This window comes from Odocoileus virginianus, chromosome 20 (assembly GCF_023699985.2).
Source record: "Odocoileus virginianus isolate 20LAN1187 ecotype Illinois chromosome 20, Ovbor_1.2, whole genome shotgun sequence".
Taxonomy (NCBI): domain Eukaryota; kingdom Metazoa; phylum Chordata; class Mammalia; order Artiodactyla; family Cervidae; genus Odocoileus; species Odocoileus virginianus.
This window is the reverse complement of record NC_069693.1, coordinates 22,686,247-22,713,271: the sequence shown is the minus strand read 5'-3', so window position 1 is coordinate 22,713,271 and position 27,025 is coordinate 22,686,247. Positions and strand designations below refer to the sequence as shown.

General features: G+C 46.0%; 1 protein-coding gene and 1 long non-coding RNA gene across 3 annotated transcripts in view; one reads left to right on the top strand and one right to left on the bottom strand.

Moving 5' to 3' along the window:
- The window catches only part of ZFHX3 (zinc finger homeobox 3), a 249,726-nt gene extending 230,307 nt beyond the window's left edge, over positions 1-19,419 (top strand). For both annotated transcript variants that reach the window (XM_070451077.1, XM_020888547.2), the window contains exons 8-10: positions 2,532-2,634; positions 3,875-9,313; positions 13,440-19,419. In XM_070451077.1, the coding sequence (XP_070307178.1) occupies positions 2,532-2,634; positions 3,875-9,313; positions 13,440-15,106 (7,209 nt within the window). In that variant the 3' untranslated portion in view covers positions 15,107-19,419. The remainder of the gene's footprint in view (positions 1-2,531; positions 2,635-3,874; positions 9,314-13,439) is intronic.
- On the bottom strand, positions 367-25,453 carry LOC139029890 (uncharacterized). The gene is made up of 4 exons (XR_011482170.1): positions 25,361-25,453; positions 7,667-24,879; positions 3,908-3,992; positions 367-2,655 (listed from the first exon to the last, which is right to left on the bottom strand). It is a non-coding gene; the product is annotated as an uncharacterized lncRNA (long non-coding RNA).
- Between the last annotated feature and the right edge of the window lie 1,572 nt (positions 25,454-27,025).

The window sequence follows — 27,025 nt, the reverse complement described above, 5'->3', positions numbered from 1 at the left end:
ACCCTGTCAGAATTTCTAGATCGTTAGGATTCCCTTCAGGAGTCTTCCTCTCAGTCTCCTGGGAACTTCTTGTCCATTAAGATTTTATATGCTGAATCTTTTTTGTTTGCTTGCTTTCAGGGAGAGGTTGGGTACACTATAGATGAGAAGATGCAGGTAGATAAAAGTAATTACTTAAACATATACGGGGCAAGACTTACAGGTTTGGAGGCCCAGATTAAGATGCAGAGGAGCGTGTGAGGTTGATGATTATATTTCGGGGAGAGTTAATTGATGGAAGGTGAAGGCAGACAAAGAACCGCTGCTTACTGCCTTCTTGAATCCCAATCAGGAATTATGATTAAAGTCTCGGCGAGACAACAGAGGGCTGATGAATTGGTGTCTTTTTTTTTTTTTTTCTTTTTTGCCGTCATTCACACTTGATTGACTTCAACCTTTCAAGTGCAAAAGTCTCTCTTTTCCATTATTATTCATAGCCATCTGAGTTTTTCTAATTAAAGTGTATGAAAACAATTACTGATCCGTCGTACTGAGTCTGTTAGAGGGGATGTCTGCCTTACTGTAATGCGTATAAAGAGCCCACAGTTTTCTATAATGATGTGCAGCTGAGGTGTTAGATAATTTTATTCTTTTTTACTCTGTAGGGCTTTTTTTTTATTTCTCATGATTCATTTTTCATAATTCCTAAAGATCCCAGGAAAGGACGGATCCTGCAGCTACAACTGAGAAAGGAGGTGGGGGGCAGTCTTTTTTTCCTTTCCCTTTCTCCCCATCTTGCCCCCAACCTCGTGCTCCCCCTCGGTCGAGGACTATAAATTAATCGGTGACCTTTCACTTCTTGGATTCCCGCTGGACTCCCCAACCACACTGGTCAGAAATGCTTTCTATTAAAAAGAAAATAGATGGAATGAGTTTGGCAATCTCTGCTCCATTCCTAACGATTCATCAACAGCTAGCCTTAACCAGCTGCTGGTGAGCTTTGTGTGAGGGTGCAATGTCTGGGCAAGAGGGATTCTGTGTCACTCACGTGCACCTGCCGCGCACCTGCTGTTCATAAACATGGGGCTCCTTAGAGCCCTTCTCCAGTGCCTGTTGCTTAATTTCTGCACCTTTGGGCATCTGGGTTGCTGAGATTATCCTAACACCCTGAAATGTAAGGGGGAGTTACCTTTTTGGTATTTATGGGGACAGCTGTCCGAGTTTCCCCTTGAGGTGGAACCTACCACTGATAATTCTAGTGAATGCATCAGCAGCGGTTTTGAACAAGGCCAGAATCCTTAACCATTAGAAATTAATAGTAAGATTTATTTTAAATACTTAATTTTGAACAGTTATCTAGATGTTCTGGTCTTTGCAACAACAAGAGAAGATACTATCTCAGTGGTCATGTTTGATGAGGAAACAATGTCTCCAGGTGGGCTGGGTGCCATGTAGAAAGGCTAGTGGTGACTGTATGTTTCTGTTCCTGTAACCTCGGGGTCAGTTTATGTCTCAGGCTGCATTCAAATAGGGGATGATTTCTGATTCACCTGGGAATACACTCAACTACCTTGCTGTCCTGTAGCAGGCAAAGGGGCACTGCTTCTTTTTAAACCAAGATGCTTTTAGCCTTATGTTGCATACTGAGGGCTTCTTATCACATTAATGGAAGGCAAATGATAACGTGTTTGGACAAGTTTCTGGCCAGATGGCAGGACAGCCTGGAGAAATAAATCCCTAAAATCTGACCTTAAATGGTAGCTCTTTTGACCCAGCTTGCTATATTGGGCAGCAATAGCCGTGGCCAAGGTGGGGCTGCCCTGTTGTAGGATGCAGGACACCCTCTGGGCTACCACACAGGTGGAAGTTCCCTCCAATGCTGTGTACCTCAGGCAGAGACCCTGGGAGAAATCCTGACTGAAGTGAGTCATAAGAAATGCTCATTTGCACTTGATCTCAGTTTACAAAGGGTTACAAAATGTTGTTTCTTAGAAAATCTGCCAGTGTGTCTGCATGTCCTTAGCCTTCCCTTTGTTCTCCTCTCTTCTTCTTACCCTTTCTCTCGCTCATTCCCCTCCTCTTCTTGCCTGAATACATTTTGAAAATAGTACTACAATGCTCCCTGCTTCAAGATTACAGTGTACTTTACTAGGTATGATTTAATTAGGGCCCTTATTATGTTTTCAGCAGCTTAAGGTGGGCCTTTCAACTTATCTACCTAATTGGTTGCACAAGAAGTTTCACAGCCCATGACAAAACATTGTCAGTGATCAAAGTCAAAATTCTGCATAAAGGAAAAATATTAATAATAAGATTATTCTTCAAGTGTGCACTGCTAATTATGTCCAGAATGTAACCGTAGAAACACTTTTGACTGATGTGAGCTTTGTCTAATAAACATGAATCTTCAGTGAGCTATGGAAAGTGACACCTCCAGCCTTAACACTGGTGAAGGCTAATTTTGCTTATTAAATAATTTCTACACATTTTCCTGTTTGGGTCTCTTTCCTCTCCTTTTGACTTGCCTCGTGTCTCTGCTGCTTGCTCTGCAGGTGACCACCCCTGAGATGGTGATGCCCAGCAGCATGTTCCTCCCAGCGGCTGTTCCAGATCGAGACGGGAGCTCCAGTGTGGAGGAGGCAGGAAAGCAGCCTGGTTAGTGTCATGACTCTTGACCTTGAGAAGAGAAAAAGAATGTTCATAGGGCAAGAGTGCTGCAGATTCCTTACTGTACTCCTAAGCTGAATGTAACTTTTCAAGGGATGAGGGGCACTGTTGTCAGCACTGGATACTTGGGCTCTTAGTGGGTATCTGTTGCTGTTCTTGTGGTTTGAAGTGAGAAAAGCTCAGGTGAGAACCAGTGAGGTTCTGGTGGACACATGTCCCCTTAGACTGTACAGTGAGGAAGTTAATGACCAGAGAGTCAGAACACACGTAACTTACCATCCCAAGCCGTTACATATTCCCTCTCTGAGGACTTAAACATGAGGGACTTGTGGAGCACACGGGTGATCTCAGGGCACTGGATTAGGTATGTTTCTAGGTGCTGTATCCGCACAGAACTCTTCTTTGAGACTTCCAGGACTGTCTCATAGAGGAATGTCTCATAGGAGGCAGCAAAAGAGAACATTTGGAAGGGACGCTGTTGTAGACATAGATGCTGGTGGTGCCCTGCGGTGAACCCTCACTGGGTGGGACCTCTGTTTATGAGTCTCTCCTCCATCACTGACATCTTGTCAGCAGCTAAGATTTAAGTTGGGAAGAGCTCTGCCCCACACGACCTCCCCATCTCCTCCCTTGTGATTTCTCCATACTAGGCAGTGTACCACTGACCTGAAAAAGGGTCAGAATATTTATGGGTGTGATGGTCTCACTGTAGAAAAAATTTTTAATGTATTTTCGTAACTGGCCACTTGAACATGCATTGCTTATTGAATAGAGAGGACAGTCAGAAGTCAAAATCTAATGCCTAAGAAATATATCCAAAATATATCCCCACATCCAAAATTTCTTGTTACAACGGACAGCAGTCCTTACAAATGTCCCACATCTTAGCAGCACACTAAATCACATATTCTACAGTTTAGATCCATGTAAAAGGGGTATCCTTTTATTTGTTGAGAAACTGAAACAGATATTGTTTAAAAGACAGATCTGTGTGATGGTATAGGCCTACTAAGAGTTAAGACTTTCTGTATTTCCTTTTCTTCCTCTCTCCTTCCTATATGCTCATATAGCATGTGCTCTCTGGGGGCGGGCGGGGGGCTCCGTGGAGAGTGTGTGTCTGCAGCTTGGATACTTCCCTCATCATCAGATTCTGTGTTCACAAGGCCTTGCTAGGCAGGCAGCTCGAAGCCCTCTTTAACATTGGGCTTGATTTCTATTTTCTTTACAGAAACCTCAGAGGATCTGGGAAAGAACATCTTACCTTCTGCGAGCACAGAACACAGTGGAGATTTGAAACCCTCTCCTGTGGACCCGGGCTCTGTGAGAGAAGATTCAGGCTTCCTGTGCTGGAAGAAGGGGTGCAACCAGGTTTTCAAAACTTCCGCCACCCTCCAGACACACTTCAATGAGGTTCACGCCAAGAGGCCTCAGCTGCCAGTATCAGATCGCCATGTGTACAAGTACCGCTGCAACCAGTGCAGCCTGGCTTTCAAGACCGTGGAAAAGCTGCAGCTCCACTCTCAGTACCACGTGATCAGAGCAGCCACCATGTGTTGTCTCTGTCAGCGCAGTTTCCGAACTTTCCAGGCTCTGAAAAAACACCTTGAGACAAGCCACCTGGAGTTGAGTGAGGCCGACATCCAGCAGCTTTATGGTGGCCTTCTGGCCAATGGGGACCTCCTGGCAATGGGGGACCCCACCCTGGCTGAGGACCATACCATAATCGTGGAGGAAGACAAGGAGGAAGAGAGTGACTTGGAGGATAAACAGAGCCCGACGGGCAGTGACTCTGGGTCGGTACAAGAGGACTCGGGCTCAGAGCCAAAGAGAGCCCTACCTTTCCGCAAAGGCCCCAACTTCACCATGGAAAAATTCCTGGACCCTTCTCGCCCTTACAAGTGCACTGTCTGCAAGGAATCTTTCACTCAAAAGAACATCCTGCTCGTGCACTACAATTCTGTCTCCCACTTACACAAGTTAAAGAGAGCCCTTCAAGAATCGGCCACCGGTCAGCCAGAACCCACCAGCAGCCCTGACAACAAACCTTTTAAGTGCAACACTTGCAATGTGGCCTACAGCCAGAGTTCCACCCTGGAGATCCATATGCGCTCTGTGCTGCATCAGACCAAGGCCCGGGCAGCCAAGTTGGAGGCAGCAAGCGGCAGCAGCAATGGCGCTGGGGGCAGCAGCACAGCCCCCTTGAGCTCCTCCACCCCGAGTCCTGTGAGCACCAGTGGCAGTAACACCTTTACCACCACCAACCCGAGCAGTGCTGGCATCGCTTCGAGCTCCAGCTTATTGAGTCAAGTGCCCGCTGAAAGTATAGGAATGCCACCCCTGGGGAACCCCATCAGTGCCAACGTTGCATCCCCTGCAGAGCCCAAGGAAACCAACCGGAAGAAGCTGGCAGACATGATTGCATCCAGGCAGCAGCAGCAGCAGCAGCAGCAGCAAGCACAGACACTGGCCCAGGCCCAGGCTCAAGTTCAAGCTCACCTGCAGCAGGAGCTGCAGCAGCAGGCGGCTCTGATCCAGTCCCAGCTGTTCAACCCCACCCTTCTGCCCCACTTCCCCATGACCACCGAGACCCTGCTCCAGCTGCAGCAGCAGCAGCATCTCCTCTTTCCCTTCTACATCCCTAGTGCCGAATTCCAGCTCAACCCGGAGGTGAGCTTGCCGGTGACCAGTGGGGCTCTAACGCTGACCGGGACGGGGCCAGGCCTGCTGGAAGACCTGAAGGCCCAGGTTCAGATCCCACAGCAGGGCCACCAGCAGATGCTGCAGCAGCAGCAGCAGCAGCAGCAGAGCCAGCTCCCTCTGCCCCAGAGTCACCCTGCCCTCCTACAGCCCAGCCAGCACACTGAAAAGAAAAACAAACTGGTTATCAAAGAGAAGGAGAAAGAAAGCCAGAGAGAGAGGGACAGTGCCGAGGGGGGAGAGATCAGCTCGGGACCAAAGGAATCACTGCCCGATGCCTTGAAGGCCAAAGAGAAGAAAGAACTGGCCCCAGGGGTTAGTTCTGAGCCCTCCATGCTCCCTCCACGCATTGCCTCAGATGCCAGAGGGAACGCTACCAAGGCCTTGCTGGAGAACTTTGGCTTTGAGCTGGTCATCCAGTACAACGAGAACAAGCAGAAGGTGCAGAAGAAGAACGGGAAGACGGAACAGGGCGAGAACCCAGAGAAGCTTGAGTGTGATTCCTGCGGCAAGCTGTTTTCTAACATCTTGATTTTAAAGAGTCATCAAGAGCACGTTCATCAAAATTACTTTCCATTTAAACAGCTAGAGAGATTTGCCAAACAGTACCGTGAGCACTACGACAAGCTGTATCCCCTGAGGCCTCAGACCCCCGAGCCGCCGCCCCCACCTCCACCCCCGCCTCCACCCCCGCTGCCGGCAGCGCCGCCCCAGCCAGCATCCACCCCGGCCATCCCCGCGTCGGCCCCACCCATCACCTCACCCACGATCGCCCCGGCCCAGCCCTCCGTGCCGCTCACCCAGCTCTCTGTGCCCATGGAGCTGCCCATCTTCTCACCACTCATGATGCAGACGATGCCACTGCAGACCCTGCCGGCTCAGCTGCCCCCTCAGCTTGGACCCGTGGAGCCCCTGCCCACGGACCTGGCCCAGCTGTACCAGCATCAGCTCAATCCGAGTCTGCTCCAGCAGCAGAATAAGCGGCCTCGCACCAGAATCACGGATGACCAGCTCCGAGTCCTGCGGCAGTATTTTGACATTAACAACTCCCCCAGTGAAGAGCAGATCAAAGAGATGGCAGACAAGTCTGGGTTGCCCCAGAAAGTGATCAAGCACTGGTTCAGAAACACGCTCTTCAAAGAGCGGCAGCGGAACAAGGACTCCCCTTACAACTTCAGCAATCCTCCCATCACCAGCCTGGAGGAGCTCAAGATTGACTCTCGGCCGCCTTCCCCGGAACCTCAGAAGCAGGAGTACTGGGGGAGCAAGAGGTCTTCGAGAACCAGGTTCACTGACTACCAGCTGAGGGTCCTGCAGGACTTCTTTGATGCCAACGCCTACCCAAAGGACGACGAATTTGAGCAACTCTCTAATTTACTGAACCTTCCGACCCGAGTCATAGTGGTCTGGTTTCAAAACGCCCGACAGAAGGCCCGGAAAAATTATGAGAATCAGGGAGAGGGCAAAGATGGAGAGCGGCGTGAGCTTACAAATGATAGGTATATTCGAACGAGCAACTTGAACTACCAGTGCAAGAAGTGCAGCCTGGTGTTCCAGCGCATCTTCGATCTCATCAAGCACCAGAAGAAGCTGTGTTACAAAGATGAGGACGAGGAAGGGCAGGATGACAGCCAGAATGAGGACTCCATGGATGCCATGGAAATCCTGACACCCACCAGTTCCTCCTGCAGCACCCCGATGCCCTCCCAGGCTTACAGCACCCCAGCACCCGCGGCCAATACGGCATCCTCTGCTTTCTTACAGCTTCCATCAGAGGCCGATGAGCTAGCCACCTTCAGTGCAAAACCAGAGGCGAGTGATGAGAAACCAAAGCAGGCTGACCCTTCCAGTGCACAGCCAAACCAAACCCAGGAGAAGCAAGGACAACCAAAGGCAGAGCTGCAGCAGCAAGACCAGCCCGAGCAGAAGATGAGCGCTGCCCAGCAGAAGCTCCCGCAGCTGACGTCCCCCGCACCGGTACCTACGCAACCTCCTCCACAGGTGCCCCCCCCTCAGTGCCCCTTGCCCCAGTCGAGCCCCAGCCCCTCCCAGCTCTCCCACCTGCCCCTCAAGCCCCTCCATACGTCAACTCCTCAGCCGCTGGCCAACCTACCTCCTCAGCTAATCCCCTACCAGTGTGACCAGTGCAAGTTGGCATTCCCATCGTTTGAGCACTGGCAGGAGCATCAGCAGCTTCACTTCCTGAGTGCACAGAACCAATTCATCCACCCCCAGTTCTTGGACAGATCACTGGATATGCCTTTCATGCTGTTTGACCCCAGTAACCCACTGCTGGCAAGCCAGCTGCTCTCTGGGGCCATACCTCAGATTCCGGCAAGCTCGGCCACTTCCCCTTCAACTCCCACCTCCACGATGAACACTCTGAAGAGGAAGCTGGAGGAAAAGGCCAGTGCAAGCCCTGGAGAAAATGACAGTGGGACAGGGGGAGAAGAACCTCAGAGAGACAAGCGTCTGAGGACAACTATCACACCAGAACAGCTAGAAATTCTCTACCAAAAGTATCTCTTGGACTCCAATCCAACTCGAAAGATGTTGGATCACATCGCGCATGAGGTGGGCTTGAAGAAACGTGTAGTCCAAGTCTGGTTTCAGAACACCCGGGCCCGGGAAAGGAAAGGACAGTTCCGGGCGGTGGGCCCAGCACAGGCCCACAGGAGGTGCCCCTTCTGCAGAGCACTCTTCAAAGCCAAGACTGCCCTGGAGGCTCATATCCGGTCCCGTCACTGGCATGAAGCCAAGAGAGCTGGCTACAACCTAACTCTGTCTGCAATGCTCTTAGACTGTGATGGGGGACTGCAGATGAAGGGAGATATTTTTGATGGAACTAGCTTTTCCCACCTACCCCCAAGCAGTAGTGATGGCCAAGGTGTTCCCCTCTCACCTGTGAGCAAAACCATGGAGTTGTCTCCCAGGACTCTTCTGAGCCCTTCTTCCATCAAGGTGGAAGGCATGGAAGATTTTGAAAGCCCCTCCATGTCCTCAGTTAATCTAAACTTTGACCAGACTAAGCTGGACAATGATGACTGTTCCTCAGTCAACACAGCGATCACAGATACCACTACTGGCGATGAGGGCAATGCAGATAACGATAGTGCGACGGGAATAGCAACTGAAACCAAATCCTCTTCTGCGCCCAGTGAAGGGTTGACCAAAGCAGCCATGATGGCAATGTCCGAGTATGAAGATCGGTTGTCATCCGGCCTGGTCAGCCCAGCTCCCAGCTTTTACAGCAAGGAATATGACAATGAAGGTACCGTGGACTACAGTGAAACCTCAAGCCTTGCAGACCCCTGCTCTCCAAGCCCTGGTGTGAGTGGGTCAGCAGGCAAATCTGGAGACAGCGGGGATAGGCCCGGGCAGAAACGTTTTCGCACTCAAATGACCAATCTGCAGCTGAAGGTCCTCAAGTCATGCTTCAATGACTACCGGACACCCACCATGCTGGAGTGTGAAGTCCTGGGCAATGACATTGGACTGCCAAAGAGAGTTGTTCAGGTCTGGTTCCAGAATGCCCGGGCAAAAGAAAAGAAGTCCAAGTTAAGCATGGCCAAGCATTTTGGTATAAACCAAACGAGTTACGAGGGACCCAAAACAGAGTGCACTTTGTGTGGCATCAAGTACAGCGCTCGGCTGTCTGTACGTGACCATATCTTTTCCCAACAGCATATCTCCAAAGTTAAAGACACCATTGGAAGCCAGCTGGACAAGGAGAAAGAGTACTTTGACCCAGCCACTGTACGTCAGCTGATGGCTCAACAAGAGCTGGACCGGATTAAAAAGGCCAATGAGGTCCTTGGACTGGCAGCTCAGCAGCAAGGGATGTTCGACAACGCCCCTCTGCAGGCTCTCAACCTTCCTACGGCATACCCGGCGCTCCAGGGCATTCCTCCTGTGTTGCTCCCTGGCCTCAACAGCCCCTCCCTGCCAGGCTTCACTCCATCCAACACAGGTGGGTTCTGCTCTCAGCGATTTCTCCCAGTAGTAAGGAGCCACCACACAAAACCTGAGTGCTGGGCAAATGGGAGGCTCCACATTGATAGTTCTCTAACTGCAACAGAATTTCAGGTCCCTTCCACTGAGTCTCCCTAGAGCTGTGGTGTACATGGCCCTTCCACTTCCCAGTTCAAGAATGGGGACCCTGGAGTTGGAATGATCTCCTGAAACCATACTCCTGCCTGGTGTTCAGCACAGACCAGGGTGTGTGCTGTGGGCATGAACTGGAGGGTTCTGGTGTACTAGATCCTGGGGTGTTTTTGAGACAGCAGTTTCCATTATGGATCCTTCCATTCAGTCTTTGTGAAAATGCAGATCCCTTCTAGAAATCTATTGAAAATATAAAACATTTGAACATCCTAGCTAATTCTGGGTTCTGCCCTCTGGAAACAGGTTCAAGAGAATTTAAATCAACTCTTTGCTGTCCCCTGAGGTCCCGCCTCCTGTTTCAGAGACCTGCTCTCACAGGAGAGAGGCTACCAGGAAGTAGCTCTCACAAGGTGGAGCCTTACTCCGGGGGTTCCCTTTGATTCAGAAACACAGTAGTGTGTTAGTTTTGGGTTTTGGCTGCACCACGTGGCATGTGGGATCTTAGTTCCCTGTCTAGGGATTGAACCCACACACCCTGCAGTGGAAGCATGGAGCCTTAACCACTGGACCACCCTCTAGTTTCTAATTAGACTACCTCCATACTGGAATGCACTGACCAGGAACTTGTATTGGGCAATGTGGTTCTGAATTATGATGTGTTTTATAGTCGTCTAAACCAACAATGTTTATTTTTAGGGGTGTTCAATCACCTCTTCATTTCCTTCTGCCCATTTCCCTTTCTAATGCAGAGTCACATACTTGGTGCTCATTTTTCTACCTCATAGGGAGTTCCACAGTTCTTCCTGTATGCCTCTCTCGTTCTTCCTGTATGCCTCTCTCGTTCCTCCTCCTCCTTGTTCCTCACCCGTCCTCTCTGGATCCAGCTGCCTTTCCTAAATTGGACCTCACCTCTAGGCTCCTGTGAGGCTTAGCACGAGTTAGTAAGCCCCCCACAGCCTGTACTGACCAGGGCACATTCTCCAAAGCAGAGCCCCTCAGTGTGCCTCCTTACCTCCGAAACGTCCCAGTTCCCAGGGGCTCTAATGGTTCAGCTGCTTCCCAGAGCAGCCCTTCTTTCTGGTTGAATTAAATCCAAGTTTTATAATTTTGGCAGTGGTTTTACAGGACATGAAGCTACCTCATTCCTGATCCCACTTTCTTATCCTAAGAGAAGAAAGCATTAAGATGTAGAAGTCGCTGCTTACCTGTGTTGACAAGTAGTGTCACAGGATGATGATAAGAGTCAGCTAGACGTAAGCCAGGAAACAGGCGAGGGGAAGTGGCTGAGTGCTGAACTATTCCTGTAGCCTGGGACCTTGGCAGAGGGGCTTGGGAAGGCCCAACATTTCATAGTAATGAGGAAGAATTAGAATGTCTAATCTGTTCCCCTTGTCTTACAGATGAGAAAACTGAGGCCCAGAGAGGTCAAGACCATTCAGCAAGCTAGGGCAGGAGCCAGAGCTCCCGCCCAGGCCTCCAGGCTCCCAGTGCTATGCACTGGGCTCCTTCCACAGTACCCAGTGTGAGCCAGTCAGTCAACGGGTATATGCTTAGTGCTCCTCAGGTTCTGATCACTTACAGTGGACGCCAGGTAGGAAGATATGCTCTTAATCATTCAGGGCAGCCAGGCACGCCCCAGTTACCCCCACCGACTGAGCCACAGCTCCCAGGAGTGCTGCATCTGCAGTTAGGAAAGAAAGGACTATGTCAGGCCCAATGGTAAGCTCTTTCCATGACCTTCCATTTCCTCCCCATACCCATCTACTGTGGAAAGCCGAGGTTCCAAGCATCACATGGCAGACGTGTCAGCCACAGCCCACACGGCGTCAGGAGTGGACTCAGCCACTCCAGGAGTGCGTGACTCAGCCTCAGGGAGGTGAAGTGGCTTGTTTGGTTCCCACCTTACAGATGAGAAAACCAAAGCCACAGGATTATTGTGAGAATGTACTGAGCTACTTTACTGAGTGAACACGCCTAGTGCAGAGCCTGGTAAATAGCAGAGGTTCAGTACATATTCCTTAAAATTTAATCTCTTTTGTCCTGCCATTTCTTCTCTGGGAGCCTGATGCCATAGGGATGGGGCAATGAGGAGGCATTTCTTCTCTGCCCTGCTGAGCACCTGGCTCTGCCTGCAGCTCCAACCTAAAACCTAGAGCAAGCCTGTTGCCTCGAAGTAGACAGAGCCATGTCCCAAGTGTGGAATTCATTATCTGGTCTGTCCCTGCCTTATTTGTGCTACCTTAACTAACCAACCTTTACTGGGTTTTTCTAGTGAGACACATCTTCTCCTCTGATTTTGGTCCCTTAACTGCATTCAGGAAACTGGATGACTTAATCTCAGCTGTCCCTTTCTGTCATTTTGGAAGCGTTAGTTAATGATGTCATGTGATGCTGAGGGAAGCATCCTCCTCACTATCCCGAAGTTAATGCATGTTTTTTCTGGGATTGGCAACTGGAGGCAGCCTTGTTCTCCTCACCTGAAATGTGAGGGTTTTTAATGCAGTGTGTGATAGCCCAGGGAACCCTATACCACTGGAGCCAGAAATCAACATTGTCTTCACCTGGGTCTGGCCTTCAGGAATGTTTACTCTCATAAAGACAGTGACTTGTTTGGAACCCCCCACCCCAACTTTCTTGCTGAAGGTGGTCCAGATGAAGAGAAGGGATGTCTAGTGTCTAGTCTCTTGGATGTGGTCAGTGTTGTCCTCCACCACTTTGCTAGTCTACATGAACCAGCAGCAGCCTTCCATCACCCTGGAACAGAAGAGTTAAACCAGGAGATGACTAAGGGTCAGGGAGGATGGCAGTCTCTGGGCTCAGTGAAGGCTTTGCAGGTATGGTAGGTTAGGCCTGAGTGTGATTGAGAATGCAGCTCTACCCTACATGGGCCTAGTGCCATGGCCTGCCACCCATAAGCAGTGGGGCCTAAGTTTTGATGTGTCAGGAACTGCTGGTGCCCGCACTTTGGGCTGTTCCATTTCTGATGTTGCTTTTCCCTCTTTCTGTGTCTGGTTTCCAAACCTTCCTGTCAACCAAATAGGGGCAGGAGAAGAAAATGCTCATTTTTCCATTGGACTCCAGAGTCCTACTCCTAGATGGTCATATTTTTCAACAGATTTGTTAAAGCAGGTCAGCTGAGTCAAAGCAGTGGCTCTGTTTACCTTGAATGGATTGTTCTCATTTCTTCCCCTTCTTCCTCCTCTCTCTGCCTCCTAACACATCCATTCAGCGGCAGCAGTGGAGGTCAGAGAGGCACATGTGTGGAGCCTGTTGTGTTTATTCCTGTGGTCTTGGTGCCTGACTGGGTTTCTTGCTTTTGTTCTCTTCTCCATACTGTATTACTTCTGCAGGGCTTTTGATGAAGGCCATTGGTTCAAATGGGTCCCAGCTGGCAACAGCTAGTCTGAGAGCCTCCAGACTAATTGCCTTGGGCAGAGTGAATGGAAAGGCTTCCCTGGTGGCTCAGTCATAAAGAATCTGCCTGCCAATGCAGAAGACGTGGGTTCGATCCCTGGGTTGGGAAGATCCCTTGGAAAAGGAAATGGCAACCCATTCCAATATTCTGGCCTGGGAAATCCCATGAACAAAGGAACTTGGTGGGCTACAGTCCATGGTGTTGCAAAGAATCAGACACAACTTAGCGACTAAGCAACAGAGCGAATGGTAGCTGGGAGAATGGCAAAGAAAACATGACCCAGTGGGATTGGGTGTGGCACGTTGGGCTGTAAGGTGTTAGGAGTTGTTCAGCTGATAGGGCCAGTATAGGAGCTGACCCTGGGTGGGGTCTGGATTAAAATACAGGTTGGCCAACCCTGAGCCTGGTAAGAATGCTCTGCCGAAACGTTAAATCCACAGAGAGGATCCTTTAAGTTCAAATTCTGAGCTCTTAGACCCTGTGCCAGTGACACAGATGAAACCTCCTGAGCAAAACCTCCCAAGCTTCAGCCTCGCCACCCAGACTGACATGTGACTTCTGTCTCCATTCCTTTCAGCTTTAACGTCTCCTAAACCGAACTTGATGGGTCTGCCCAGCACAACAGTTCCTTCCCCTGGCCTCCCCACATCTGGATTACCAAATAAACCGTCCTCAGCATCGCTGAGTTCCCCGACCCCAGCACAAGCCACCATGGCGATGGCCCCTCAGCCAGCCCCCCAACCCCAGCAGCAACAGCCACAGGTGCAGCCGCCGCCGCCAGCAGCCCAGCCACCACCTGCACCACAGCTCCCGCCGCAGCAGCAGCCGCAGCAGCGCAAGGACAAAGATGGTGAGAAGGTCAAGGAGAAGGAGAAGGCACACAAAGGGAAAGGGGAACCCCTGCCTGTCCCCAAGAAGGAGAAAGGAGAGGCCCCCACGGCAGCTGCAGCCACGCTCTCAGCACCACTGCCCGCCATGGAGTATGCGGTGGACCCCGCACAGCTGCAGGCCCTGCAGGCAGCCTTGACTTCAGACCCCACGGCGTTGCTCACGAGCCAGTTCCTCCCTTACTTTGTACCAGGCTTCTCTCCTTACTACGCCCCCCAGATCCCCGGCGCCCTGCAGAGCGGGTACCTGCAGCCGATGTATGGCATGGAAGGCCTGTTCCCCTACAGCCCTGCGCTGTCGCAGGCCCTGATGGGGCTGTCCCCGGGCTCCCTGCTGCAGCAGTACCAGCAATACCAGCAGAGTCTGCAGGAGGCCCTCCAGCAGCAGCAGCAACGGCAACTACAGCAGCAGCAGCAGCAGCAAAAAGTGCAGCAGCAGCAGCAGCCCAAAGCAAGCCAAACCCCAGTCCCCCCGGGGGCTGCTTCCCCAGACAAAGACCCTGCCAAAGAATCCCCCAAACCAGAAGAGCAGAAAAACGCACCCCGTGAGGTGTCCCCCCTCCTGCCGAAACCCCCCGAAGAGCCAGAAGCAGAAAGCAAAAGTGCGGACTCCCTCTATGACCCCTTCATTGTTCCAAAGGTGCAGTACAAGTTGGTCTGCCGCAAGTGCCAGGCTGGCTTCGGTGACGAGGAGGCGGCGAGGAGCCACCTGAAGTCCCTCTGCTTCTTCGGCCAGTCTGTGGTGAACCTGCAAGAGATGGTGCTTCACGTCCCCACGGGCGGCGGCGGCGGCGGCGGCGGCGGCGGCGGCGGTGGCGGCTCGTACCACTGCCTGGCGTGCGAGAGCGCGCTGTGTGGGGAGGAAGCTCTGAGTCAACATCTCGAGTCGGCCTTGCACAAACACAGAACAATCACGAGAGCAGCAAGAAACGCCAAAGAGCACCCTAGTTTATTACCTCACTCTGCCTGCTTCCCCGATCCTAGCACCGCATCTACCTCGCAGTCTGCCGCTCACTCAAACGACAGCCCCCCTCCCCTGTCGGCCGCCGCCCCCTCCTCGTCCTCCGCTTCCCCCCACGCCTCCAGGAAGTCTTGGCCGCAAGTGGTCTCCCGGGCTTCGGCCGCGAAGCCCCCTTCTTTTCCTCCTCTCTCCTCATCTTCAACGGTTACCTCAAGTTCATGCAGCACCTCAGGGGTTCAGCCCTCGATGCCAACAGACGACTATTCGGAGGAGTCTGACACGGATCTCAGCCAAAAGTCCGACGGACCGGCGAGCCCGGTGGAGGGTCCCAAAGACCCCAGCTGCCCCAAGGACAGTGGTCTGACCAGTGTAGGAACGGACACCTTCAGATTGTAAGCTTTGAAGATGAACAATACACACAAATGAATTTAAATAAAAAAAAATTAATAACAAACCAATTTCAAAAATAGACTAACTGCAATTCCAAAGCTTCTAACCAAAAAAAAAAAAAAAAAAAAAAGGAAAAAAAAGAAAAAGCGTGGGTTGTTTTCCCATATACCTATCTATGCCGGTGATTTTACATTGTTGTCTTTTCTTTTCTCTTTTAATATTAAAAAGAAAAAAAAACCCTTAACCCTGTTACATTGTGTCCTTTTGAAGGTACTATTGGTCTGGGAAACAGAAGTCCACAGGGCCTCCCTATGTCTTTGGAGCTTAAACCCCTTGTATATTTGCCCCTTTCCAATAAACGCCCCACGTTGATAGCACAGAGGAGCCCGGCATGCACTGTATGGGAAAGCAGTCCACCTTGTTACAGTTTTAAAATTTCTTGCTATCTTAGCATTCAGATACCAATGGCTTGCTAAAAGAAAAAAAGAAATGTAATGTCTTTTTATTCTCAGGTCAATCGCTCACACTTTGTTCTGTTTTCAGAATCATTGTTTTATATATATTATTTTTTGGTTTTTTTTTTTTTTTTTTTTGGTTTGTTTTTATTTTCGTTCCAGAAAAGATTTTTTTGTTTTGTTAATTTAAAAACGGGCAGAAAGTATTTGAGAAAAACAATGTGAACTGCTTTAGCTTTCTGGGGATTTTAAGGATAGCTTTTCTGCTGAAGCCAATTTCAAGGGGAAAAGTTAAGCACTCCCACTTTCAGAGTTTAAAAAAAAAACCCACACAGAGTGTTGAGGACTTGTAGCTTAAAAAAAAAAAATAAGTTTTAAAAACTGACTTTCTGTATTTATGATAGATATGACCATTTTTGGTGTTGAGTAGATTGTTGCATTGGAAATGAACTGAAGCAGTATGGTAGATTTAAAAGGAAAAAAAAAAACCTTTTGTGTACATTTAGCTTTTTGTATGGTCCAGCTGACAGCTCCTCATTTGATGTTGTCTTGTTCATTCCTAGCAGATAGATTGCAATCCGTTGATTCGCCTAAGCTTTTCTCCCCTTTGTCCCTTAATTCCACTTTCTCTTTCCTCCTCCCACCCTATAATCTCCCATTTAAGGTAGCTGCCTTCATTTCTTAGAGGGTAGCTGCAGAATTATTTTATAAAACTAAAGAAAGAATTTCAAAGGGTTCTAGGGGTCATTAGGATCCTCACAGATTATTTTTGGTTGGGGAGTTGAAACTTTTTAAAGGCATATAATTCTAGTTATCTACGTCTGTTAGCCTTGTACATTTAGTTTTTATTTATCCTTCTTTTGGGTTTTTTTTCACCTGATTTTCCCCCTCCTTGTTTGGTAGATGCTTCAAATATTCTTTTCCTGAACTAAAGCATTCGTTTCGGTTTGTGTAATTGGGCTGTGTACTTTTCTTTTCTAAAAAAGTTTTTGGTTAGGGGTTTGGTTTCTGTGTTTTTGTTTTGTTTTCTTTCCTCTCTCAGAAAAAGAAATTTCATGCTTTAAATAAAATCCAAAGACACACCCTTTCACTGCTGAGGCAGAAAAAAGGGAAAGGGTTCTTGTTACTTGAGAATTTGTTTCTGATTTAAACAAACAAGACTTAGTTTAATAAAAGAAAGAATAAAACAAAAGATTCCCAGGTTGTTATGTGCTTCTTCTGCAAGCAGAGAGGCAACTGTTAATGAAATTCCATATACCAAAAGACACATTTTTCACTTCAAAGTTTTGTCCTTGTGTTAGGCAGTCTGAGCGGTGAGTGATCCAGAGCGCAGCCAACAAAGAAGCAGATAGCACTTGTACGTACAGAGAGCAAAAAAGGAGCCGTGTGTGAGGCACTTGTGTTTATGTTAATATCCATATTCCTGTAACATGCAACACAACGCAACATACACCCTTTCTCATCTTACAAAAAAAAAAGCGGTCTGAACTTTGAAAGGAAAACTTTGTGCTGCTATAACATAGATTTTGGAGACAAATAGATGCTTTGCTGTTTCACTTTCATAGCCAAACATCAACCGAAAGAATCTCCCCTTACCCCGAAAGTTGAAGTCCTTCTCCCTTTCATTCTCTTCCTTATGTTTCAAAAGGGAACTTTGAAGACTGTGAATGCAGGTTCCTCTGGTCACCTTTGGGCTTCTTTCCCCAAATGAGTGCGGAAGCCACTCATCGACTTTGCAAAAGACTGGAGCATTCCAAGATCTGAAAATGGATTTCTTTTTTTCTCTTTTTCTTTTTTAGCCGGGACTATTTTATTTTTATGAATTTGTTTTTAGTTTAATGAAAGAGTAGATCCTGAACTGTTGTATATATTTCTAACTAGGCTATTGATGCACAGTGCAAATTCCTTTTTTAATTTTTTAAGTAGAAATACTAAAGAATACCATCTAACTATTCATACCAGTATCCAGTTGTAGCATAAGGTGTCAAAAACAAGTACGCAAAATATTTGCTGTTTTAGCAAGCTGTTTCTTTTGACAAGAATTCTTGTATTTCTCCCTGTGTTTGAGATGAACATTTTTAAATTTTGAAGTTGTACAGTTTTGTTTTCCATTATTTTATCTTGTTTGTAACTCTATGAAATATATATATATTTTTTGCCATTTAACTGTTGTATGTTACTCTGTGTCTGTATCATATAGAAAAAAAATTGTTTTTGTTTTTGGTTCTCTATGTGATACCAATTAACAATTTAACACTAGCTTTACCTATCAAATTCTGCTAGGTCTTTTCTGAAAACTTTGTTTTTAAAAATGATAACTGCTTGGTAATAGTGCAATTTCTACCCCTTTTCCTCCCCCCTCAACTTTAAGTTCATTTCCTTGTAATTTTGCCACCTTCTCCCCAATGGCTTTTTTTTTTTTTTTCTTTTGAGCTACTATGCCATCCTCCCTCTGTGAGGCAGAGTGACTGTCAGTGTTTTGGTATGCCATGCCTCGACCTGTGGGTGTGTTTGGCAACAGCAAGGTGGTTGGGTAGAGTGGCCAAGCCTGCTTCCACCCACCAATGTTCCCCAGAGGGGTTATGTGAGTGTTTCAACCTGGAGTGGGTTGCATGCTTAATGCTTTCCTCTACAACTGTACCACCCACGTGTATGTTCATTCAAAAAGAAAAAATAATTCTTCTCAGCATTAACCCAGAAGTAGCAAAGCAGTCAGTGATGGTGAAGCTTAGAGGTCAGACATGAGCTAGCTGATGTTTGTGGGCTGACATCCACCATGGCTGTGACCAGAATCATTTACAAAGCATGAATTCACTACAATGCTCAACTGTTTAGACTGGTCTCACTCAAGAGAATTTACTCCTGTAGGTAGCTGAATAGGATATCTCAACTCACTTTTAAAATTAGTTCTTCACCTCCATTAACACTTCATATTTTGGTTGGTTGGTTTTTTTCTGACTTTCCACAGTGTGGGTTGGTGCTGGGCACTATTCAGTCACAGCACCAAATGTGCCCATAGAATGGGAGTTATTTCTTCCATCCTCCAAAAAGAAACTTAAGAAGGAAACACACACACACACACACACACACACACACACGGAAAAGTTTAATAAATCTAGGAAGGTGTTTTTTTTTTTTAATTAAAAGCTATTTAAAGATATGAATGTGGCCAAAGTTTTACACAATTGAAAATAAAGTAAAACAGACGGCATGTGTTTAAACCTGAGTTTATCAGGCATGGCAGGAAGTTGCAGGAGAGAGAGGCAGTGACCCAAGCCAGTGCACTTGATGTTCATGGACATATATTTTTTTTAAATAATAAATTAAATTAAAACATTTTAAATAGAAGCATAAATTGAGTTGGTTGGTTGTTGGCGCTGAGATACTGCCCACTGTGAAACAAAGCTTTGACTAGTTTTTTTGTTTATTTACTTTCTTCGGGGGGGGGGGGGGGCGGGGAGGGGGGCAAGTTTGGGTAGGAAAGAAAGCATACATGAACGTGACCCTGAGGTGAAGAGGTATATGAACAGCCTTTGCAATGTACAAAAAAACAAAAAACAAACAAAAAAAAAAACAAAAAAAAAAATAGAGCAAGTGAAACCAAAAATGATGTTCTTGGTGTTTTTCTATAATGTAGTCTTGTTAGCTTTTTTGTTACTGTAACAATGCTGATCTCGAACTGTACCAAAATACATGGAGACTAACAGAACCACATGGAACTTTCAAACTGAAAAAAATTTGTCACAAAAACTTTGTTGTCATAGTTAAGTTGATTGTAGATGGTAATTGAATATACTCCTTTGAAAATATTTCATCAAGTATGTTTCCTGCTCATTGTGATACATTAAAAAAATATGAGCAAAAGTTCCTGTCTCTGTCACCAGATTTTGTGTGTGTGAGAGAGAGGTTGATGGTTGATCCTGAGGTTGTGTAAGCAAGGACACTTACTCCAGGGCACACAAGCTCTTCGATATTTCTCAGTGTCCTTGTCTCTCCTGGCACTTAAGAAGGTGCAGGAAGTATTGGTGATGGAGCTGACTAGCTTATTTCCTTGAGAAGGGTAAGCCTGACAGCTTGGATGATATTTGGCCCCAAAGAGTTCCAATAACATTGATACTTTTAATTCACATGTTTATATGTGAATTTTAGGTACCTGGGACAACAATAAGCAAGGAAGTTTTGCTGACGGCGAGGAAAGAGGTAAGATTAACCTCTCTGAAATGGGAATCAGATCCACTGTTTACAAAGCAAGGATACAAAAAGTGAGTTGAATTAAATGAATGATTGACTACATTTACCTTTCCTAGCAATGGGCTTTTAAACTCTGTTAGAGTAGAATTTGAGATAAGAACAGTCTTCAAAACAGTAATAGCACTAGTAATTCCTATATACAAGAGGAAATTTGGTCCTCTTAACAAAAACCCTCCCACCCAGCAGAAAAGGTGTGAAATTCACTAATAAGGAGTACATCCAAGATCAGACTCAAAGGCCCTTCCACTCATCTCTAATTTATAGCCAAAGCCCGTAAATAATTTACACAACTCTAGCAGTGGGCCTGGATGGCACTGCAAGAGAGCTGTCTTCTTGCAAGGTCTGCAGCATCTGTCCTCAGCCAACAAGGGTATTTTTGCTATACCAGGAGTTGAACTATGAAACCTGCTTCTATTAGCTCAGACAGCCATTGTCTATGAAGTCTTTTCTCTTAGTTCCTACGGAAGGCATTCAAGAAGCAGCAGTGACCCTATTAACTCAACATCTCAAAAGAATGCTACAATGGGTACAGGCATCCCAAGGAGAAGCTGGTTCCCTCACTGGCAGCTGGAACCTCTGTGCCAAGCAGGTAGTGTCACGGTCCCTGAGGAAACCCTGCTCCTTCTCCAGGCGCTGTACTTTCTCCTGGGTGTTCCTGCGGAGGTACGTGGCTTCCATCTTAGTATGTGTCCTTGGCACACATACTGATCTTTCTTCTGACCCCACAGAAAGGTACATACAGCATGATAAAAACTGTTCAAACCCAAAGCCACGTCTGCCTTCCTAGGCTATAATTATTTTAAGATCTGGCAGGATCACACTGAAATGTTTTAAATGGAACTAGTTTCCAGTGAGGTTTTTGCTGCTTCAGCTCTTTGCAGGAAGGTGACTACAATTCAAATTCTTCTTAAGATAAATTTTTAATAAGAAAATAAGACAAAACCTTGGTGATGGTTAGGGCTTTTGTATCAGAAAAACCTCCAAGCACCTAAATTACGTTGAGAGAGGGCTGGGTAAGGAGGGACTCCTCCTGTTACTAGAAAAGTTTTACACAAAAAGGAAAAGAGGTCTTCCAATCTGGCTTCAATATCATGTTCATGTGGATATTAATCTACTTGGAATTAACAGTCCCCCCCCCCTAGAAAATGTGAAATGCCAACATCTTAGAATGGCTAATATGTGCTAGTCGGGTAGCTGTTTCTGATTTTGCTTTAAAGAAATGTCTGTAGTGCCTAGCTCCTGTTATAGACTAATGACCTTACAAATCTCACTTTTAACAACTTTAGACTTTAAGTTACAAGAGTACAAGCAGTTTAAGAGTCGAGCTGAAGGATGAGAAGTTTGCACCTGCTGCTCTGCTCTGTATGTAGCCTTAATTACAGGACAACATGCCCACTCAGTCTCAGTATATTACTGCTGGGTGTGGACCAGCAAGGCTCTGGCAAAACTTGCAAAATTAGTGCTCTCAGGGCCATTAAAGTAGCCAAAGCTTTCCATTATCTTTATTTCATAGCAAAGATGGTAGGTATTTTCCTTCCTTCTTTCCTCCCTTCTTTTTTTTTTTTTTCAGAGAGGCATATGTTTTTTAAATGTCTCAGCCAATTACCGTAGATTCCTCTCAAGCTATCTTCTGGAGCTTTTAAAGTCCAGATACAAAAAAATTGTTCTTTATCCTTTATGACTGCTTTATTTCTTATCTGTATGGAACAAAGAGGCTGTTTAATCCAATTTAGGGATCTCTTATTAACACAAGAATGGAAGCTTTCGGATGAACTGTTTTACTCTTGGGGCGAGATCCTCTGGCCTGAGAAATGAGTGCTCAAAAACAACAAAGCAGAGTGCATGAGAATGGCAGACACTCTCCTTCCCTGTAACACAGAAAGCTGCTTACACTCACGCTGCCTTGCCCTCCAACACGGCCCCCTGGTGCCTCACTGCTGTCTCTTAGACCCCCTTGTAACCCCTTCTGTGGCATGGCACTTAAAATACATTGTGAAGGTTTGCAAAATTACTTCCTGCTTGTTCCTCAAAATGATCTATGAGTAGGCAAAGTGGGTGACGTCGATGCCAGGTGCCCAGGATGGTGAGGTAACGAGTGAGAGGAGAAGGCACTGACCATGTGTTTCAGCCTCTGTCCTGTGCTCCTCCTCCCTCTGCAGTTCGGACAGAGGGGTTGAGAGAGAGCAGGAGTCAGTCCGACCGGCTTCACCACTGTGACCTGGACGGCATCCCTTACTCCCAGTAATATGAGGATAAGGGTGCCGGCTTCATAGGCTTCTTGTGAAGATTAAATAGTTAATATCCATAAAATGCTTCAAACCCTGCCTGGTGCATACTCAGTGCTGAGTATCTGTTGCTCCTATCATTGTCAGTATTAACTCTCCACTTGTTTGCTGTAGATCCCTTGGAATCACAGCTCTCTAACTCTTGCTTTACTTCAAGAGTGTGGGGACTGCAATCCCATCAAGCTTTCACTTGATGCATGTTTATAGCTGATATGTCCCTGTCTGTATGTATCTCAGAGGCCACAGAGACTTCAGGGTGTTTCTGCCCATGCGTTGTACAGGAGGACTGTACTGAGTCTGCGCTTCATTCTCTCCATGCCCAACTTCTAGTGATTAATATGGTCACAGAAAAGGATGGCTTGTAGTTTGCTTCTGTTTGCCAGAATAGGCATTCCTGCCTCGTCATGCTGGTGGGTCAACAGCTTAACTGTCTGGGGTTACAGAGACAGGCTAGAAGCAATGGAATAGGTTGTCAAACTTGCCCACTGCCATTGCCTTTTTTGAAGGTGGTTTGAATACACAGGTTGGGAGCAGTAGTATCTAAAATGAGACTGTGAGAGTAACTGAATCGTACATGAAACAAAACTGAAAAAGGAAAGCACCAAAGGAATGCAGCGAGATCTTTCCAGCCCAAAACACAGGAAGAGCTTTAAAAAAAATGCTATTATTCTAGTAACCAGAAAAATAAACATCAGGAAGAGGCATGGGAACAGCTGAGTAAAAACTACACTAGCACAGAGAAAAGACGTGCGTGGACTATTTCCATGATAGCCTCTGCATGTACGGGCTCCTCAGGGACACAGGTTTTAGGGGGCTATGGCTCTGTGAACTTTCTCCATGTTTAGTCAGAAACAGTGATGGTATTGGAAATAAGATTGCTGATATTGGTATGAGAGGGCTGGTAAAGGCTACGGTGGATGGCTGGTGAGCCATTTTTCCTTTTCTCTGTGGATAACAACATATAAATGAAGCTTTGGTATACTGCCTGTAGATAGGACATTATCATATAGTATCTGCTTTGATTTCTTTGTTATATGGTTCTAAGTTTGATTTTTGAATAGTTTTCAAAGTCTGATTTGTAATCAGTTGAACTTATTTGTTTCTTTCAATAGTGTAAAGATGGTGTTCCACTGTTGCCTCATTTGAATTGTTGCCAATAGCAAATCTGCCACCCTTATTTTTAATGTATTTTTTTTTTCTCTAGATGAACCCTCTACAGGGCAGGAATAGAGACACAGACGTAGAGAATGGACTTGTGGACATGGGAAGGGAAGAAGAGGGTGAGACAAAGTGAGAGAGTAGCACTGACATATATACACTACCATGTGTAAAAGAGACAGCTAGTGGGAAGATTTTTCTCTGTACCACTGGTTTCATCACATCATGTCCTGATGTGCTTTGGTGCAGTTTTAGTTATGTCTCTGTGCTTGGGATCTGTGGGAGCTTCATGCATCTGTGAAGTACTACTTTTTGTCAAAATTGGAAATTCTTCAAACATTTTTCAAATCTTTTTTCTCTTTCCCTCCTTCTCTCCTTCGCCTTCAGGGATTTCAATTATATGTGTATTAGGTCATTTGAAGTTAACTCATAGCTTTCTGAGGCTCTGGTCTGGTGAGGTTACTTTTTCACTGGCAAGGTGTGGGGGCAGGGTACTCTTTACTCTGTGCACTTCCGGCCCCCCTACGGTGGCTCCTACAGGGAACAAGTGTGCTTCATTTTTTATCTTTCATGTCTCAACTTCAACTTCTGAACATATCAGTAACAATAATTGCTTTACTGTCATCCTCAGCTAATCCTAAGATGTGTGTAAGTTCTACGTTGGTTTGATTATTTTCCTTATTATGAATTGTGTTTTCTTGCCTCTTTACAAGACTAGTAATCTTTGATTGGATACCAGTTATTATAAATTTTACTTTGTTGGGTGCTAGACATTTTTGTATTCCTATAAACCTCCAGTTTGTTCTGGGATGCACTTATGGTATATAAAACCAGTTTGAGGGACTTCTCGGTGGTCCAGTGTCTAAGACTCTAAACTCCCATTGCAGGGGACCCAGGGTGGATCCCCGGTCAGAGAGCTAGATCCCACATGCCACAACAGAGATCAAAGATCACACATGCTGCAACTAAGGGTTTATACATCACAACCAAAGATCCCACATGCTGCAACAAAGATCTATGATCATGCTGCAACTAAGACCTGGCACAGCCAAATAATTATTAAGGGAAAAAACCAGTTCGAGCCCTTCAAATCTTATGTGTTAAGTTTTGTTGGGCAGGACCAGAACACTAATCAAGGGCTAATTATTCCCTATTACTGAAGAAGGACACTTCTGAGATCTCTGCTCAAATGTTCCACGAACTTTTCCCCACCCTGTATGTGCATCAGGTGCTGTTCCCTCTTTTGAGCTGGTTCTTTCCCAACCTGAAGTAGTTTGCTAACAGGCATGCTTAATGAGGACCCTGTGAAGATCTCCAGAGGTTGCTTCTCTGGTACTCTGTCCTGCAAATTCTAGCTGCCTTGGTTTCCCCAGACTCACCTTTCTGTCAGCTCAGGGTATCTGCTGGGTTCCACCTATGTTCCTCACCCTGTGCTGCAGACTGGAAACTCTCTTAAGGTGGTAAGGTGAGATAATCAAAGGGCTTGCCTTGTTTCTCCTCTCCCAGGGATCGCTGTTCTTCACTGTGTGGTGTCCAATGTCTCAAGAACCATTCTTTCATCTATTTTGTCTTGTCTTTTTAGTTGTTTCAGCTGAGAAAGGTACATCTGGTTGCTACTGCTCCATCTCAGCTGAAAGCAGAAGTCAAGTTTAGTTTTTAGATAGTGTGTAAGAGTTCTGTGTAACTTTCTAAGTTGTTACCTGTGTTTATGAAATTTCCCAAAAGGTCTGAATTAACTTAGGAGTCTGATCTCCCCAACCGACTTCCCTGGACATGACAGATGCTGACTCACTCTTAGAATCAAAGGTTCCAACTACTTCATCCTTTTGCTTAATTATGTGATGGGGGTTAGAAGAAAGGTAGGTAAATGCATAATTGTAGCCACTTTTTACCTTGCCATAATGCCACATAGAGTGGAAAAACCACTTCCAAGGTTTTGAAGTTGTAAGTCAGCCCATGGAGCAGAGATATGACTGACAGTAAAAACACTATTTCAGCTCTTCCCCCTTGATATAAGGCTTATCACTATTCATAAAGTTACTTCCAGTCTTAGAAAAAAAATCACTTTCATTTCAATGACATCCTTCACACAGATAATTTTTCAGGCTTACCAAATGTGGCTCAAGGAAATCCATTAATGTGGAAGTATGATTCTTACTCTGAGATGAATTCATTGCACTAAGTAATAGAGAAGAATGATAAAAATCAGGCTTCAGCAGACACTAGTCATTCTTGCTAAAGTCCAATCATGTTTTTGTTTACTATTTTGACAGAAAATTGATCCTACTTAAATTGGAAATATAATAATACATCCATGATAAATGAAAAGCTTCAAGTATTAACTCATTACCTGCTTTTAAAAATTCAAGATTTGTTTCAGGGTACTTTTCCCACTATACTTATCTGCAGATAATCTGCTCCACTAACCAGTCCACCTTCAAAGCACACCCTGTACTCTTCCCTCTATATTTAAAGGCTTAGCTAGTGTCATTCATTCCATGACATCTGTGTCATCACATCTGTCCAGTCCTTTTTCTGACCCCTCACAGCAGCACATGCCTTGTGTGGCACTGATTTGTGTAGGTATAAATGTAGATGGCCTGCTATCCTGAATTTACAATTTGAATGACCAACTAAATGAATTAAAGAATGAAGCAAAGGGTATTCATCCTCATCTTCATCCTCATCCTTCACCTGCATGGGAGGCAAGGTCTCAAATGAGTGAGTACAGACATTAATAGAATTGTATAAAGTGAGGATGGAAAAATTCAAAATTTTTTCAGTCCCCAAACTTTCTGCAAATTAAAGGGAGAGGGACAGTTTTCAGCATAGAGAAATGGAAAATAGAAATCAACTTTTTTTTAAAAAATTGCATTGGACTGGATAAAAACTATACTAGACAAATGGTTTTTCTAGGAGAGAAAATAATTGCAGTTAAAAAAACAGTCTAGGAATTTGGAAGTACTAGTTGAAACACTTTGTATCTTTGTCTCCAAACTGAAGGGTGGTATTAAACCAGTTGTTTGAAAGGAGTTACACGGTTTTGTTTTTTTTTAGTAAGTGCAAATGTCTATAGGATATTTGAAAGCTAGGCCTCACCCCAAACCTGGAGGAAAAAAATCAGAATATAATCCTAATAGAGTTAGATAATTATGAAATTTCAAATTTGTTTTCAGTTTTTGCTACCTGGTTTCTTTGGTTGATTCATCAGAAAAAAAAGATGCATAGAATATTTTTTATGATTTTCTATCTGTGTTCATACTAGTACAGATATTTCCATGTGTCATTCATGTATAAGTGCAACAGAAAGAAGTTGAGTACAGAAAAAAGAAATGCAGAATTCCAGAACTCCATTTAACGAGCTGAGCTACACAAGGCACCCCTCTAACTTTGAAGACTATTTTGTTATCGAAGAGCTAATCATGAGTGCTTGCTCAGTTGCCTCAGTCGTGTCCAACTCTCTGCGACCCCATGGACTATAGCCCACCAGGCTCCTCTGTCCACGGAATTCTCCAGGCAAGAATACTGGAGTGGGCTGCCATTCCCTTCTCCAGGGGGTCTTCCATCAAAGAGCTATACAAATAAACATTCCCCCTTTCCCCAGGAAAAGGAGCAGGCCCAGAATGTTTCATGGATAACTTTTACCAAGTTCTTAAGGCCAGTGCAGAGGCAATTTCAAAGCCACTAGAGAAGAATAAGGGACTATAAAGAAAAATTTGAGCAGGGGGGAACCTTTCACATAAGCTCCAAAATTAAAATTCCCAATCACATGAAAA